The sequence below is a fragment of the Vanacampus margaritifer genome, chromosome 6, assembly GCF_051991255.1.
Source record: "Vanacampus margaritifer isolate UIUO_Vmar chromosome 6, RoL_Vmar_1.0, whole genome shotgun sequence".
Lineage (NCBI taxonomy): Eukaryota > Metazoa > Chordata > Actinopteri > Syngnathiformes > Syngnathidae > Vanacampus > Vanacampus margaritifer.
This window is the reverse complement of record NC_135437.1, coordinates 19,759,317-19,777,683: the sequence shown is the minus strand read 5'-3', so window position 1 is coordinate 19,777,683 and position 18,367 is coordinate 19,759,317. Positions and strand designations below refer to the sequence as shown.

The 18,367-nt window shown below is 41.5% G+C and overlaps 1 protein-coding gene across 4 annotated transcripts in view; it reads left to right on the top strand.

The window, feature by feature from the left end:
- The window catches only part of syt7a (synaptotagmin VIIa), a 102,948-nt gene that overhangs the window by 69,343 nt on the left and 15,238 nt on the right, over positions 1-18,367 (top strand). The window contains exons 1-3 of one of the 4 annotated variants that reach the window (XM_077567777.1): positions 1,693-1,795; positions 6,270-6,686; positions 12,113-12,244. In XM_077567777.1, coding sequence (XP_077423903.1) covers positions 1,716-1,795; positions 6,270-6,686; positions 12,113-12,244 — 629 coding nt within the window. In that variant the 5' untranslated portion in view covers positions 1,693-1,715. Of the gene's footprint in view, positions 1-1,692; positions 1,796-2,989; positions 6,687-12,112; positions 12,245-18,367 lie in introns of those variants that run through there. The other 3 variants (XM_077567776.1, XM_077567774.1, XM_077567775.1) reach the window with 3 other exon arrangements.

Here is an 18,367-nt window from a genome sequence, read left to right as displayed (position 1 = left end):
TCTAATTTCGCCAGGCGGACGTGTCAAGCGTAAACCAAGCTTCAGGCAACAACGAAACGGGAGTTCATAAGTCGCTCTTGACCCGGTTAATGATGATTACCGTATTTTCCGGACGATAAGTCGTTCCAGAGTATAAGTCGCACTAAGCCAAAAATTGATAATTAGGTAGAACAAAAAAACATACATAAGTCACATTTTTTATGGGTAATTTATTTTACAAACGACTTGACCCAAAGCAGACATCATCTTGGAAGGCAAGTTACAACATGACTAAAATAATAGAGAACAGGTTGAATAGGAGTAAGATATGCTAAATCATATCTTGATTTTTTTTTTGGGGGGGGGGGGGGGCATTTGTGTTCAATCATTCTCAGTTGTCTTTGTAAGCTAACGTTTACTGTTTAAATATTTAATTGTTAAGGAGTACGAGATATCGGTGCGTAAGTCTAGAATGCCCTCTTGTGGCTATCTGTGAAATTATACAACCCCGGTATATTTTTCCATTTATAAGTCGCAGGAACAGCTAACCTATGAAAAAGTGTTGATATATATAGTCCGGAAAATACGGTACGTTGATGGACGAAAAACCGATTCCGTCAATGCTTCGTTTGTCAATTTTCCAAGTTTGCCGTCATCCGTTATTTGGCAAAAAAAACCAAAAAAAACGACATCCGTCATTGACGAATTCACAGACCTTCCGTCAATATGGACTATATTACCTGAGTAATCCTGTTCACCTTTATTTCTATAAATGTCTTCCATTGTTTACATTTTCAAATGATCACTTATACATTCGCAGAAAATCCCAACGCCCCATAAAGTGGTCTTTGGTCCTACCAGGTATTATACAAATCTACAGAGAAAATTATTTTACGATAATAATCAAATTCAGTGAACTCTTTAAAATAAAGGATCTCATTCCAATACTTTTGTCCATTTAGTGTATTTCACATCTTCCTATTCACTTTGACTAAGTGGTAATCAAATGGCAGTTAAAATATCAGTTATTTACATCTAGAAAAAGATCGCAATCAACGTTTTATCGGAACACTATTTAGCCAAATTTCGCTTTCACCGGCTCCTCAAAATGGTCTATTATTTTCACTCCACCACAAACCATCGCTCTTGTTGCCATCGTTGAACTGCCTCGTATAGCAAGCCCCAAACGCATAAATGAAGGAGGGAATGAGAGTTTAATGGGCAGCATCCACGCACTGCTGCCGCGGCTGGCGAACGCTGGCAGCTGTGAGATCGGTCCTCTCGGCCCAAACGGAGTGACCTTGTTGGTTTTCCACCTTCCACAGGCTCCCTGCAAAACGCTTCTCCTCGTCCCCGCTCTCCACTCCCCATTTCTGTCTTTCAACACACTGGACTCAAGACCCTTTTCATTTACCTGCTTTTCACTGGGCTTGGAAAGCTGTCTCCTCACACACGCTCAACTAATGTGTCTCACCTACTTTGCCATGTGATTGCTCAACCTCTTTTCCTGTGTGTATGTTGTATGTGTGTCTCTCTCTCACACGCTTTTTGGTGTTTTTTCCTCCTCTGCTTGTCGTCGCACTCTCTCTCTCTCTCTCTGTATCCTCCCTATGCTGCCATACCTCTGCATCCTGTCTGTCTCCCTTAGTGGGGCAGTGTCAGGGTGTCAGAAGGGGGCAGCGACTGGGCATGGGGATGATGGGGGTGGGCCTTATCACAGTGACAGCCTGAAGAGCATGATGACGGAGGGAGCGAAGGCCGGGAGATGGCAGACGGTCCAGGGCCACGTGCAGTCTGGAGGATTCAGACCCAGCAAGTGAGTTTGGCCTGCCGCGTACCGAGCGATGAGGCGCAGCGCGACTGAACTGCGGGGTTTTGCAACCGGTTTTCACCAGCGGCCGACGGCAGCTAGTTTGAAATTTCAGTCTCACATATAACGGCCGATTAACCCTGGAGAACCCAAGAACCCTTTTCTTCTTTGGAAAATTATGAATTATACATTAAAGGACTGCTATAAATTCACTGAACACCAAAATATATGTTTTTTCAATTTTAACCCTTTATTCCCTAATTTAGGATTAGGGCGAAATTTGACCCTTTTGGGATTTAGGGGTATCATTTCGAAAATCAGAATAACAAAAACTGTCAGTAAACTATTTAGAATTTAAGAAAATAATCAATCAAATACACAGCTACATTGAACAATATAATTGTTTTGTTTTATTTGTTGCATTTTAGAACTGGATTTTGAATGAACAAACACACTTTGGCCAATGGAAACAAGAACACAGGGACAAAATCACTGCTGGAAAAAAAAGAGAAGGTCTTTGTTATTTGAGTAGCAGAATTTATAGGGGCCAAATTTGACCCCGTGGGTTCTCCAGGGTTAAAAATTCCATCTCGCTTTCACAACAAAAATGACATTCCCAGGTATGAATTGAGATCCAGTCGACTGCTGCTAAACTGTACCAGAACAGTGTAAACAGAATACACTCCCCTCCAAAAGTATTGGAACGGCAAGGTTAATTTGTTTGTTTTTGTTGTATGCTGAAAACATTTCAGTTTCAGATCAAATATCAGACAAAAGTTGAGAATTCCAGCTTTTATTTCATGGTATTTACATCTAGATGAATCAACCCGCCGGTCACAATTGTGATGGACAAGAATAATTTCATTTACAGGGCTCTAAAATTGTTACTGGGTAATCTTTCAAAAATATTTTCAGTATATACTGTCAGAATACCTTATTCGTATGAAATCTGTGCATGTGTACATGTTTGGAATAAATTATCACATGACGAGAGCTGTTTACTTCCTGGTTGCACCTTGAAAAGAAGATGGCTTCCTCAACTCGTCCAGGCTACATAAAACATACATTTTCAATTATGTGTCCATATATATATATATATATATATATATATATATATATATACACACATAAAGACCATGAAATCAAAGCAAGAATTCCCAACTTTTGTCTGATATTCATCTTTTGATCTAATGCCCAAATGTCTTCAATAAACAGCTAAAACAAAGGAATTGAACTTGCTGTTCCAATACTGTTGGTGGGTACGGAATAGAAGGTGTTTTACTATAATACTTAACTATACTTATAATTTCATATGTACCTGTGGCTGGCTAAAAAGTGAAGGGTGGAAAGTCAATGAATGTGCCGATATTTGACAACCTCTCAAATATCCACAAAGTACCCTTTATTTCTCCTTGTGCACTTAGCCAAATCTTCATTCGCTTTTTCATTGATGCGCTATTTCTTGGGGTTAAATAAAAGTATTACAGTACAGTACAGTATATGTCCCAATAACAACACCAGAGGCAGGAGTTTTGCATGCTAGGGTAAGTCGCCCGGGGCCCATTTGCCCGCCATCAGCCTGTTTTGTGCGGCAGGCCTTATAACCTGCAAAGAGGAGAAGTCTGTTGCACATTTTCAAATCATCAACAGCTATGTTTAGTGTTCTGACTAAGCCGGTCAATTTCAGCAGGGAGCGAGGTGTGAGGGGCTCAGGTGTCAAGGTGAGCGTGTGGGCGCAGATCTTGGTGCGAACCCAGTAAGACCTTGAGCTGACACCACACTGACTCAAGTCTTCAGCTCCACTGCACAATGTAACCAAATTGGGACTGCACTGCCTGCAAGTGGTCCTACTAAAAATGTAACACAGGAAAGTGTAACTTCCACACAATGGCAAAAATGATGTGTCATCCATCTGGCACCGAGTTTATGTCGACTTTGTTATTTCGCTCTCCCGTGACGTATGACATCACCGGGACTATATTCAGCGCATATAAGGCTGTTAATTTTCAGTTGGGTGTGATTTTTGCACCTTCTTTTGCCACCTTGTGATTTTCTTCCAACACAACGCATTCACGCTCGTCACTACCTCATCCTTCATCTGCTCTACCCCCCAACCCCCACCCCCCTTCCCCCCCGCCCTTTCTTTTTTTTACCCCTTCTCTATAATTGGTTTCTATTTTCGGGCAGCCATAAGAGTCTCTGTGTCTTGTGTTTGTGTCTCGCACCCCATTTTCCGACTCTCCGCCATCCTCATCCCCCGCTGTTATCGCTCTCCATCTTACTGTTTGTGTGTACAGCCACTCCTACCATTCTCCTGTTTCATTTTGACACAACCTCATATCACCCCTTTTATCTTTTATGTACGACCATTAAATATGATTAACAGTGCACCGAAGACCAAAATTGCAAAATAACGTCGGGTGAAGTAATGCAAAGCGGAGTAAACTGAGGTGAATAGTTCTCATGACCTAATTCGGGTAGTCTGGGTAATGCAGTCAGCTGATGGTGGAGGATATACAGTATTTAGTCGACAGTAAATAATGTATGAATGCGTATTTTAGGTTAGTACTTATGTGTACATAAGTTTATATGCAATTACACTATGTAAAAAAAAAATTAAAAAAAGAGGCTCTCAGTCCAGTATGCATTCCCATCACACCAGATGGTGGGACTGCAGGAGGGTCCTCAAATTCTCAAATGTAATCGCTATATTTATAAACAATGTATATTATAAATATATCAAGTAAATAAGACTGCCTTTATTTGTGATTTTTTTTAAATTTTTTAATGTATTTTGTTCAGTGAAGACTAAAAATACTTTAGTGTTACTTGAGTAGTTGCTGGGTAAACTGGGTATCATTTCTGTGTGAAGCACTGTGTTGGTATCTGTTAAATCTATCTATTAAAGTAACTTGTGATCTAACCTAGTTATTTTTTAATCCAAGTATTCCTTTAGGTTACTTTTAAAAGCAGTAAAGTAGCTAGGATGCTTTTTAAAGAAAGTAATCAGTAAAGTAACTAGGCTACTTTTAACTCATTTGCTCACAAAAAACGTATAAAAATGTTGTATTTTAAATATTGCCATGGTCACGTTTTTATGTTGTTTTTTTATGCTAGAGCATACAGAAGGCTGTGGTGCAGCCTCAGACCTGAAGAGGTCACTTAAAGCAATGGTAGTTACTACAAAAAACGTCCAGCAGGTGGCAGCAGAGTATAAGAGATCAACCAGGGCCATGTTGCAACAAGCTTTTCCCCCCAGTGTTTTCAGCAAGTTTATGAATAATGATGAAACTTAGCTATATTCTAATGTTAATTACTGCAAAACGGAAACAGATAGAAATATACTTTCTTTTCCTGATGAAAGAAGATAGTCTAATCTGTCTTTTGGTAGGTTCCATGTTTTTATTGCAATACAACAAATTATTCTGTGGGCCTTGCAAAATCAGTCAAAATCCAGTAAAACAGCCGGGAGCGAAGGGGGTTGCTTCAGTGAAAATGGCTGGGAGTGAACGATTTAACAGCATGCAATCAGTAAAGTAACTAGTTTTGATTATATGTCACACAGCTTTATGATCAAGTGACTGCTAAATGTGCTAATACGGACAGTCTTAAAAGGGGAGTGGAAATGAGAACTTGACAGAGAGAGGGAGACATAATGTAGGCCTTGGTTGGCTGGTGGATGTCTCTAGAGAGGCAGCATGTGTTTAAAAGACCCAAAAGGAGAAAGGATGAGAGGCTGTCAGATAATTTTCACTTGTGAGTGGAGGCAAATGGGGATCTCTTATCAGAGCAAAAAAACCTCACCGGGAAGGCCTGGAAGCTGCAAAGCTACAAACCAAACGTCGCACAGACGCCCCGCGCCCGTTCGGACTCCGCGCATCCGACCGCTACCGCCTCGAAAAACTCTTCTACGCAAGCAGCACGCTCACGGCAGCCAGGCACGCAAGCTGCACTCGCACGTGACGCAGACGCGCAGGGCGAGCGCGCAGCTGGCGCACGGCTGGCTGACGCCGGCGTGCGACCAGCAGACGGCACATGGCGCTCACTCGGGTTGCACCTTCTACTGCTATTTCTGCTACTGCTGTTACTGCTGCTGCCTCACGTTGCTCTCCTTCTCTCTCCTCCTTCTCCTCTCTCCAACTCCCCATGATCCACCCTCTGACTCCATCCCCACCCGCCCTTCCACTTCCTCTACCCCGTCGCCGACATCAACTTCTCGTGCGGATGAACTTTCGATCCACCCTGACGTCAACCTGACTGTTTCTGCCGTGACTCCCTGCCGCCCTCGGTCACCCTGCCTCACCTCTGACGGTTCTGTCGCCCTCCGCTACACCTCCTCTCCTGACCTACTCACCCCCTCTTGCCCTAACACCTCTCCTACTTCCTCTCCTGACTCCTCCTTCTCTTTCCATCGCCACATCCTTTGCCGGCCGTGGCCATCCTCTCGTTCTCTCTCCTCCCTGCTGCTCTGCCCTCCCAGTTTTGGGGATCCGGTACTGTCCTACGCGTCCACTCTGGAACACATCCCCTGTGGGCCGACCCGCCCTCGGACGCTGCTACGCCAGCAGAGTCTCCAACAGCCCCTCATGAACCCGCCGGGCTCTGGATTTGGCCAGCCACCCACCACATCCCAGAGTTTGGGACAGTTGCACACAGCACCCGGACATCCCGGGGGAGGCGGGGCTGCCGGGAGAGGAGAGGCAGGTGGTGGCGGTGGTGAGGGTGGGGGTGCAGGTAAAAGAGCTGCTCCGCGGGCGGCGAGGGGCAGCCCCACAGGAGCGGGTGCCGCTCGCTATAGAGGAGGCGGTGCAGGAGGGCGCACACGTGCCAATCCTGGCAGTTGGGATTACATGATGGACCAGATCCGGAATCGTGGCCTGGACGTCAAATCCTTTCTGTGAGTATTTACCTTAGTATGTTTGTGCAATCTCCTCATCCATTAAATTATATCTAATTACTAATTTGTCCTAATCTCTACAATACGTCAATGCAACTAATTTATTCTGTTTTCATTTGTATCTGAGATCTAGGGAAGGATATTACATCTGTCAAAATTTGCACACTAATTTACTGTATGTGCATTTAATTAATCTGGGTGTGCGCATCATTGTTATTGCACTCAAACTTTGAGTAAAACTTATTAATATTAATCAAGTCTCCGTATAAAGTCAGCTCTGTTGGTGTTCATGCGTACCGGCTAATGTTTGACGGATTAGATTGAAGGCCAACATGGTGATGTTGGCATGTATGAAAAATCTGTAATATAAATGTTAATTCGATGCTGTTGATGGCTCCAAGCATTGTTTTTTGAGCTGGATCAACATCTCTCAGACAGGATATATCTCCCTCTGATATGAGGATGGGTGGTTCTTGATATCTTTTATGGAAATTAATGTTAATTTATTCAGTGGTTAACAAAATGCTTGAACATGTTCATGCATGCAGTCTTAGCAGTTATGAGTTGAATAGTATTACATTGCTAATTACAATTTTTGTTGAGTTAGGTCTGACAGCAGTTTTTAACTTTTTCTCCATCACGTCAAGTTTTTGAGCTATGAGAACCCCGTTTCCTTAAAAAAAAAATGTCTGCATGTAAATATAACACTAAGATGGAATAATTACCGTTGAAAACTAAAAATCTAAAAAATGATGCCAATGGTTACAAGATGGAGAGAAAAGCCAGCACAAATCCTCTTAATTGCTAATTGCTAATATGCTAGCATTCTGTTTGCAGATATTGATAGTACTGACCTAGTGGGAGATACGCACACCTCTCACCGCATCTCAATTTTGACTGCACAAACAAGTTGCCATGTAGTTGTAGATGAGTCCAATCATATAATCAGTTCTTTTTACTACAGCTAATCAGTGGAATTTTGCTTTTCTGGAGGGTGAGCTGTGGAGGAAAAACTTGACGTGCTAAAAAAAAAAAAATGAGTGCAATTTTGGAATCAGCACACCAATTTTTTTTTTTCAAAACGTTCCCCGGTATGTCAAAAGTCCGTTCTTGCCTATAACCATAAATTAAATATCACAACAAGCATGGAAAGTGGTCACTAAATGTCAGCTGCTGCTATTTTATTCCATGATAAAATGTTCAATGTTTACGCTGCATGCTCTGCTAAACACTAACATCTGCTTGGATAGAATTCAGCCTGTCGCGTGCAATTGTCTTAACAGGACGGTGGCATGAGTTTACAATATTCATGAGATGTCAGTGAGAATCTCTAGTTTATATTCATACAGTCACACTCAATTACATGATGTTATTTCTCTGCCATCCTTTGGACTGACTATTAAATGCGGTTAAACACACAAGTAGGCCCAATCCATATTTTATTCAAGTATTTGTCCATCTTTTTGGGGACATTTGCTCACTTTCGTGCTAATGGTAAACTTGGGCTGGCGGGTTGGGCTGCTCGGACACTGACGTGAGTCTGCAAGGGCGCATCACCAGGCCTCGTGTCACTGTGCATCAGTATAAGATCAAGGGTTAAGCAGCTGAAGCATTGATCTTATGTCAACAGCACCATTACGTCTCCAACGTATTGTTACTTTTGGCCATAAGAGGATGGAGTCACACAGGGGAGGAGGGGGTGATGAAGGCATGAGGTACTGCATACAGTATCTTCTTTGTACCTTTGCGCTGATTCTGTGCTACAATAGTCTTTTTTTTAACATTAGCCTGCCCTTTTATGTGAGGTTTATGGTTCTGCGGGCGTATGTGAATGACACAGCCAGACTAATGCCTTCAGCTCAATGGGCGTTAGCGATGTAGCACACGCAAGCGCCAAGGTCATTGAGTGAACTGCCCATAATAGTCAACTCATCATTGTTAATGTGAGGTAGAGGTCATTGTTATATTTTCTGCGCAATAGAAACACTTCGGATGATTGATGACAGAGCAGTGCAGTAGTAGACACAAGACAACGTTCGCAATAGTTAATTTCAATTTCTGATAAACAAGTGAACCATTGTCGAGTGAAATTGTCAAAGTCGTTGACACAGATATATATCGGGTCTTTCAGCTCTTTTTTTAAATGGATCTCAAGAGAGATGCAACTGCTTTTTAAGCCTTAAATCAATGATTTGTCCTGGTGTCATGAATGTCTGTTACCTTTCTCACTTCATCTTCCTTTACCTTGAGAGTTGGAGTGTTTTGCTGAAGTGTAAATGCCTTCATCAACAAGTGCGGGCCAATAGCTATTCATTCACTCTATTGTGCACGCATTGTACCATTGTATTGAAGAGTGCACAGCAAATGGAAAACTGCTAATTCATTTGATGAAAAAAGTTAAGTTTAAAACTATTAAGGGTGGCATGGTGTTCGAGTGGCTAGCACATTTGCCTTACAGTTCATGGTTTGAATTTCAGCTCTGGTATTCCCTTGTGGATTTTGCATATTTGGGTTTTCTCCACATATCCCGGCTTCCTGCAAGTTAGGTTCATAGCAGACTCCAAATTGCCCTTAGGTGTGAATGTGAGTGTGAATTATTTGTCTATTTGTGCCCTGCGATTGCCTGGAAAGCAGCCCAAAGTCCGCTGTGATAAGCCCCAGCTGTTCCCCGATCCTAATTAGGACAAGTGGAATAGAAAATAGATGGCTGGATGGAGTTGTAAAATGAAAAAAAAAAAAAAAGTTGACACAACAATGATTATCCCTAAACAGAAAGTCAATGTGAACACAAGGAGCTTTCATTGTTTTGTCAAAAGAAAATATTACTATTTTGAGGCAATGTTTGGAACTAATTGAAATATTTAGGAGTGTATTTTATGAGTTATAACAGACATTATTATGGCGAACAAGTACCTGTGAAAATCTACAAGTTTTTGTTCCTTTTGCTATCTAATAGCACGTGACTATAGCTAGCTAGTTAGCTACCTCCTCCGCTCACACCGCCACATGTTACAATGTGACAACCAATATGGATGTTGATGGTAAACTAAGAAAATAATGACCAGTTATTTGATTGGATGACATGTGTATCAGAATTGGCCTACTGTAATGCCAATTCAAAGTACGCCCAACAAAAAGTTTATGCTAATGCTAGTTGCTAGCTGGGCATGCTATATCCAGCCGTTTGTAATCCTTTAGCTGTTTTAGGTTCTTGTTGAAATTCATTGGACAGATTTGGGTTACCAATTTTATAAGAGCCTCAAGTTTTTTTTTAAAGTGAGCAATGTGGGACATCTTTGGTTAACAAATTATGACCGGGGACGTACCTTCATCTGCTAGGACGACAGAAAAGGTGGGGAACTACTGATATATATGTGCAGCTAAAGATGATTAAACAGCTTAATCCTTTTTGCGAGAAAAGCTCTGAATTGCGTGTATGAAAAGCAAAATTGTGAAGCAAAAGGGGGATCTATTTCTGCAGTCTGACAGTAGCATATTTTCTAAGCGGAGGTACAGTAGTGGCATCAGCGGCTTAAGCTATAGAAGCGTGGGTGTGTGTGACAGGCGGCGGGGAGCGATGAGGAGGCAGGACGGTTAAGACGAAGGGGATAGGGATGCGGGGGATTTGCGGGAGGAAGTGTGGCTGAATAGTGAAGTGTGAGGAGTGCAGCACGGCGAGCGAGAGAGCAGTGACCCAGAAAGCGGCGACACACGGCGAGCACCTCTCGACGCTATGTCACTCAAATAGAAACAATTAGTCCAGATCCTTGTAATGAGGCTTAATTCAATCCGAACTCTGGCCAAAGTCGACAGCAGCCATATTGGGTGGAGGACGTGTTTGGCGAAAGATGTGCAGTGCATGGATGTTACTTTCGAATGTGTTGAACATTACATCCATTAACATGCATTAATTATTCACTTACAGTTTGCCTGAATTAGTTCATGTCTGTGTCAAGTTAAGTCTTTAATTCCCTGCCACAAAGGTAATTTTCTTACCAGTTTTTTTGTTAGTAGGGTTATGGGAAAAAAAAATGTTTTACATGACTCTTTACAGCATATCATTTAATTGACATTTTCCTTTATTTTTCAGTGAATATTGCATGAGTACAACTGATAAAACAAATGTATCCACATGAGGTTTGTAATGGTATCCTGCAGAGTCATGATGCAATTGAACTAAATTAGGATTGTTCAGCTGAGCGATTGAAATGCTAATTTATAAACTGATATTTAAAGCTAGCATCTCACTGAGTGGTGAATGTATGCGAACACAGCAAATGTTAGGTTCTGTCAGGCTTCATAAAATTTTGCAAAATGTATTCACAGCCATTTTTATTTGTCGCAAATAATGCAAATTTAGTGTACTGCAAACAGTTGCAAATGTTTGCAAAACAGTTGTAAGCCTTTGCAAACAATTGTAAGACATGTCGTCATGAACATGCTAACTCCGCTTCCTCGTGGTCAAAAGAAATCTGAATGCTGAGGAAGGTTTGCTGACCCTTTTTACAGGATTGGGTCCATAGATTCACTTGCTACTTTACCAGAGTTTACCGGAGTTGGAAAAAAGTCCCAAACATTCAATAACAGTGGCAAAGGATTGGCAAATAGTTGCTAATCTCACAGTCGCTCACAGTCGCTAACTGTCTTTCGCAAACATTTGTGCATTTGTTTGTTCTCATTATCTAAAAGTCGCTGACAGAGGCGACCCCCCCTGATTTTCACTAAGATTCGTCAGAGAAGTTGGCAAATCCAGCATTCGCTACTTTCGCAAACATTCACACAAATGTTGCTTACTGTCTGTTAGCGACGCTAAAAGTCACTAAATGTTGCTAATAATAGAGGTGACCCCTGATTTTTCATCCAACATTCGCTACTTTGGCAAGCATTCACGCGAATGTTGCTAATTGGCTGTTCGAATCGTTAAAAGTAAAACTTTTGGAAGTTGAGCTACATCCACACGATACCAGTTCCTCTAGTCAGCATTGTACAGCTCAGTGCAACACTGACATGGTTTAATAGATTATTAATTTCCCCTCCAGTCATTGAGGGAAATTTAGTCAAACACACGTCGCTAGTTCAGTCTCAGCAGAGATTTTCAATAGCACTCAGTGCCATAATTATTAGTTTTTCATTTGTTTTTTATTTCAGGTTCGTTAATATCCTTCCCTGGACAGCGTTACTGTTCTCTAATGTGGTGAAGTTTCTCTTAATGATTGTGACTTGTCCTTCTTATAAGGTCCTGAAATGTCCTGTCACCGTGCTGCTGTCTGTCCTCATGCACCTTAATTGACTTCTCTTCTCTTCTCCCCCCCCCCCCCACGTTGCGCCACACCTTCTTGTGTGCTCGACTTCTCGACACTTTGCATCTGTTCTCCTTTCTTCCGTTTGTCTCTCTCTTATCTGATTTTTGTTTCCTGGGGAGCCAGTGAAGGGAAGCTGGTGGTCCTGTCTTTGGCCATCGGTGTGGCCGAGCAAGACGACTTTGCCAATCTCCCTGACCTGCAAGAAACACAGCAGCCAGTCCCAGCAGCCAGTCAGGAGCCCCCCCTCGAGAAGAGGTACCAGATAATGTATGAGCGTGCGCGAGTGCGCGTGTTTGGGAGACTGAAAAGGATGGCAAATGAAAGAACGGGAAGGGTATGATCTCGAAGAACAAGCTTAGAGAGGATTTCCGCAGCAAGGTAGAGGAGAGTAGTTTTGTCTAGTGGTGAGTCACGGCACTTAAATGCTTTGTGATAAAGACTGTAGCTGAAATAAGACCGTAGATATACACAGAAATAAAACGAGATGACGGGGCAACCACACGCGGGGAAAAAGATGGCTGCAATTTTGAAATGAGTAAAAATGCAAAGCACTTTGGATGTTAGCTGTAAAAACAATAATGAAGAACTACTTTACACGAGAAGCAGGATCATTTGCACCCACTGGTGCGCCAGTCCTTTTTCTCCACACATTAGAACCAATCACATCAAATTGTGTTTTCTCAACTAGTGATCTTTTTTTTTTTTTAATCTGGGATGATAATCATCCCCTGTATCACACTGACATTCTCCTCCGTGTTGTCATTACCTTTTTGTTTGTCATTTCACTCCTGCCACCCCCTATAGTTATCACATTTCCTTTGTATTTTCACGCTTTTATTATTCCAGGCTCTACTTCTGCTGTCTTTTTTTTTTGCCTCATGCTCATTAGCTGCCTTCAATCACCCTCTGCTGCTCTGAGAGTCCCGTCTCTGTAGCTCCACCAAGGGCCCAGAGAGCCTTCTCATTATTCCACAACATGTTCGTCGCTTACATAAATATGCTGCTAAAAATAAACCCTTTCCTTGCCTGCCACCTTACGCACCACAAGCCAAAAGATTTCCACTCATCTATGAGGATCCATTACACTCATCTCCCAAAATAATTGGTTTTGCATTCTTTACAGGAATTGCAGCATGGGAGGGGGGGGGTCGTGGTAGGAAACATTTCAAGCATTACAAATTACAACAGTGGTTTGTTCTTGTGAAACAAAATGCTCAAAGTGCACTGAGCGTGTTGTGCATGAATGTGGTCAGTTTTACAGTATCTGTACCCTCTCGGTACCTCGGTGAAATCCAATACTTGGCATAAGCGGCACGTTTGATTTCCCCCGCTGGCCTATTAATCTCTTTTTAACCTCACTTCTGATTCTGTGACAAATTGGAGACAATTTGGAGGTACATGATGTGACACACGCCTTGAAATGGCGTAGTAGGGTGAACAAATTTTGATTATTCGTCACACCAATTATGTCTCACTCGCAGGTGTTTCATCAGCATGAGACAGAGAAGACATGAAATTCGCTGTATTACAAGACATAGCTGTTTTAACCATTTTTACACATCTGTTGGACAACATAATGGCCGTCTGAGCATCCCAACATGCTGCAAATGTTTTTAGCAAAAGGCAAACACTCTCCTACTTTAATATCAAGTTAGAACCTTAAAGTCAACCCACACATTTTCTTTACAATAATGTGCTGTACGGATGTGCCTCCACTAGTCTAAACATTCTGATTGATATTGCGTTTGTGGAAAATGAATTAAGCAGCAAAATCAATTTTTATCCATTTCAGGGGGCGCGGCCATTTTGCCACAAATGCAATATTATTCAGTATGTCACGTGAGGTGAGGAATTAGGACCCAAACACAGATAAAGATAAAGGAGTTGGGAAACAGAGTACAAAAATACAAAGTCACAACAGGGCGCAGGGCTGGAATCAGCGGCGTTTGGACCCAAACAGACAAGACACGGGGGCCTCGAAGACGTGACGGAGAAACCTGACGGAGAGAGTAGTCCTGGATGTATGGATGCAACCTCGAACACATGGACGAACAGCTTGCATAGAAGAGTAGGGACAGGAAACCTTGACGTGCTAAGAGAAAATCTCGCCTAAGGAACTTAGACGCACTGACAAAATGTCTTTCAGTAACTCTTGCTAGTGCAATGCGCAATTATATATGACAGAATAAAGACCTATATGATAAAATAGGACCGACTAGACAAACTAAGAGTCATGCCCATAGCAACTGCAAAGCAACTGACATTGTCACATTATCATCATAAGAGAGAAACTGCATAAGACTTGACAAACTAAGAGTGGTTGATACATCATCATCATCATTCATTATTATCATATGGTACATAGTAACTGCGTAAGGCTAGACAAACTAAGAGTGGCTAATATATCATGATCATCATCATATGGGAAATCGTAACTGCATAAGACGACAAACTAAGAGTGGCTAATACATCACCACCATGCATTATCATAAGGGACATAATAACTGCGTAAGACTAGACAAACTAAGAGTGGCTAATACATCACCACCATACATTATCATAAGGGACATAGTAACTGTGTAAAACTAGACAAAAGGGAGAGGCTAATACATCACCACCATACATTATCATAAGGCACATAGTAACCGTGTAAAACTAGACAAAAAAAGAGAGGCAAATACATCATCATCATCATCATATGGGACATCGCAACTGCATATGACTAAACAAACTAAGAGTGGTTAATTGATCATCATACATTATCATAGGGGACATAGTAACTGCATTAAGACTAGACAAATTAAGAGCGGCTAATACATCGTCATCAAACATCATCATAAGGGACATAGTAACTGTGTAAAACAAGACAAACTAAGAGTAGCTAATACAACATGATCGTCACCATATGGGACATTGCAATTGCATAAGACTAGACAAAATGGCTAAATATATACATTATCATCATCATCATGATATGGGACATCATAACTGCATATTTCATAAGCCTAAACAAACTAAGAATAGCTAATACATCATCATACATTATTATCTTAGGGGACATAGTAACCGTATTAAGACTAGACAAACTAAGAGGTGGCTAATACATCATCATCTTTATCATCGTAAGGGACATAGTAACTGCAAAAACAACTGACAACATCAACGTCATAATACAATGACCTCATGACCTGACCCATTGACCTCACCCAAAACACAGTCATAACACGGAGTGCCCTGTTTAGAGTAGTGCGGCTGCATCTAACACAGTGTTGTCAAGAAAATGTTTGGGTTGACTTCCCCTTTAAGTGCTTTCAAAACTTTCCCATGACATGTTTTCCCCCGGGGTTAATGTAACACTGCAAATATGAAAGTGTTCTTTGTGAAAGCACACCTCTTTTATGAACATCAAAAGTATCTCCGTTGCCCAGGCTTAGTGTGAAATTCAGCCACAGAGAATTAGCCTTTTCTGCCATTTCCTGCATATTACGTCTGACTTTTCCAGCCATTGTGCTCACCTGGAAACCTCCTTTAATGGCTTGTGAAATCCACTAATAGGAGCAACAAAAGAAAGGCACAGTGAGGCTTCTCTGTGCACTAGCACAGAGGCTCAACTGCTCACCTTGATTAGCTATGATTGAGTGCGTGTAGATTAACCCGAAGCTCAAGTAATTTCTTAGAAATAGAATAAAAAATGGTCAAGGCGTTTTTTAGCTATATTGAAATATTTGAATGTCGTAACCTTTTGGTGAGTGTCCTTCACCTGTGCTGTTAACCACTACAGCTCCCTATTGTTTTGTTTGTCTATTGACAAATTACAGACTGAAGTGTTTTAATGAGCGATTCAGCCACACTGTAATTGGATGCTAAATACAGAGGCTCAAACGAAATCCGTGGTGTGTTATTAATGCTCAGGGAACACTTTCTGGGACTTTATGATTCCCTGTAGCGTTAGTGCTGACTTCACAGATGTGCGACTATGATCGAATCGATCAAGCTTTTTGCATTCTGCTTATTATCATCTGGAAGCTGCCTCGAGCTGGAGACACAACAGCACTCGCTTTCATCTCACGTTCTCCATCTCATCAAAAAACGTGTATTTACATCAAACATGCCCTTCATGCGCTTGTCGCATATCCATACACTCTAAATGGATAGTATTGAGACAAATAGCATCATAAATTCGGAATGAATGGCGCAAAACATAAAGTCTTCCCAGAAACTTTCATTGCCATATTTCCCTCCATGCTCATTTCCTGTAAATGTCCCCATACTTTTGTCCATATAGAGAAACCATTTGGCATTATGAGCAACATTTTGATGGCGTAAGTCAAACATCAAGCTGAAGTGGATTATTCGTGTAACTCTCCAATGGATCACATGCAACTCTCATGATGTGTTTGCACTACTCCACAAATTTGAGTAAGAGTTTGTCAAAAAGTTTATAAAGACTTGTTAAACAATCAACAGGTATATTTTAATATTCTTTACAATTACAGAGCTTAAATACTGCAATATATAAGAAAAAATGATGCACATTCATTCACATCATCCACATGAGACTCGGACTTGCTGCCTCGTAGTGTACGAAACTGCAAAATCAATATTCCACGTTAAACTTGCTAATTGATAAAAGGTCTATATTTGATCTCATGATGGAGTATATTCTGACACACTTAACCTTGCTTAGTAATCAACAGTGCATGTATGTAATGTATCAAAGGGTCAAATATCAGCTTAATGGGCCTCCTCCTTGCCCTTCAGCAGCGTGCTAATGCTTAATTGTTCCTTTGCTGTGCTTGAAAGCCATCCGGACGAACACGGCATCATCCCCACCGGCCGTGAGAAGCTGATACAGGCCGCGACGTTCATTAGGCGCTGTCACTGACCTTGTGTATGTGCCATCGCACGATGGAAATGCGATAAACGCGTTCTGCATGGCCATGAGTTTATGGGGTGGAGCTTGGGCTGAACAAACAATTTTCTGACGTGCCAGAGAAATGCAAGGGGCGTAGGCATGATTGCGGGACAAAAGAACGCGTAAATTCAGCCGGACTGGAAAATCTGACTGGAAGCAAGCGTGCTGAGATATTTATGTCGCAGGCATCCATAGGCTGTTGATATTAGAAAGCTTAATTAGAATGTTAAAGTGGCTTGTTAACGCCTCATTGGTCCTTACTCATACAATTCTGTTGCGATTCAGTGAACCTATACAGTACAGGATCCTCCAGTGTTGCTATAAAGAGAAGCCACATTCCCCAAGAGCTTTGAATCTAGATCTCTGTGTGAGCGGCGAGTCAGACGCCCAATGAAGATGGAAATTCGGGACAGGGGAGGCGGGATGTATACTTGTGCCGCATTAACATTCAATCCACTTGCCTGTGGCCTTTCAATTATTCAAGCATGGATGTTGCATCATTTGGTGTAAGCCAGCGGAGACGTTGCTTGTTTTAGAATACATCTGGGAGATATTAATAGATATAGATGCAAATTTCCGAGCCTGAAAGATGGCATGCACTCTGTGAGAGTGTCTGTTTATTACCAAGTGGGTTATATAATGTATTGTATATTTTATGAGATGAGCGTGGCGTTTACTTACTGTCGATGTGAACAATAAAATCAAACAATATAGATGGAGGCTGTGACCTTTGACCTTTAACGTTGAAAAAAAAAAATCTATGCATTTGACTCATTTGCTCCCAAAAACATATAAATATGTTCTATTTTAAATCTTACCAAGGTCCCCAAAAATGTATTCCTGTTTTTTAATGTTTTTTTTTTTTTTGCTAGAGCATACAGAAGGCATTGATGCAGCCTCTGAACTGAAGAGAACAATTGAAGCAATGTTGCTATTACAAAAACGGCCAGCAGGTGGCAGCAGAGTATATGAGATCAAGCAGAGCCCACAGATTTGTGAATAATAATGAAAGAAGATACTCTAATCTTTCTTTTTGTAGGTTCCATGTTTTTATAGCAATAGAACACAATATTCTGTGGACATTGCAAAATCAGTCAAAATCCAGTAAAACAGGCGGGAGCGAAGGGGGTTGCTTCAGTGAAAACGGCTCGGACTGAATGAGTTAAAATAAATATGTCATACGAATTAATTAAACCAGTGGTTCGCAAACGTTTACATAAGGGGACCAGACATCCCAGATTAACTGGGTCTTTTCGCTAGCCCCAATGTCGCACTTTTACACAGGTCCCGCCCTGGTGTCCCGTTATTTATTTATTTATTTTTAATTCCAGTCAGTAAGCCAATTCTTTGGGCCATATACGTATCAATCAATTACAATCAAATAAAAAGAATTTAGCCGTTAAATCGCTATCAGGTGTGTTCATACCAAAAATATAACTACTTCCTGCTTCCTTGTCGAAGAA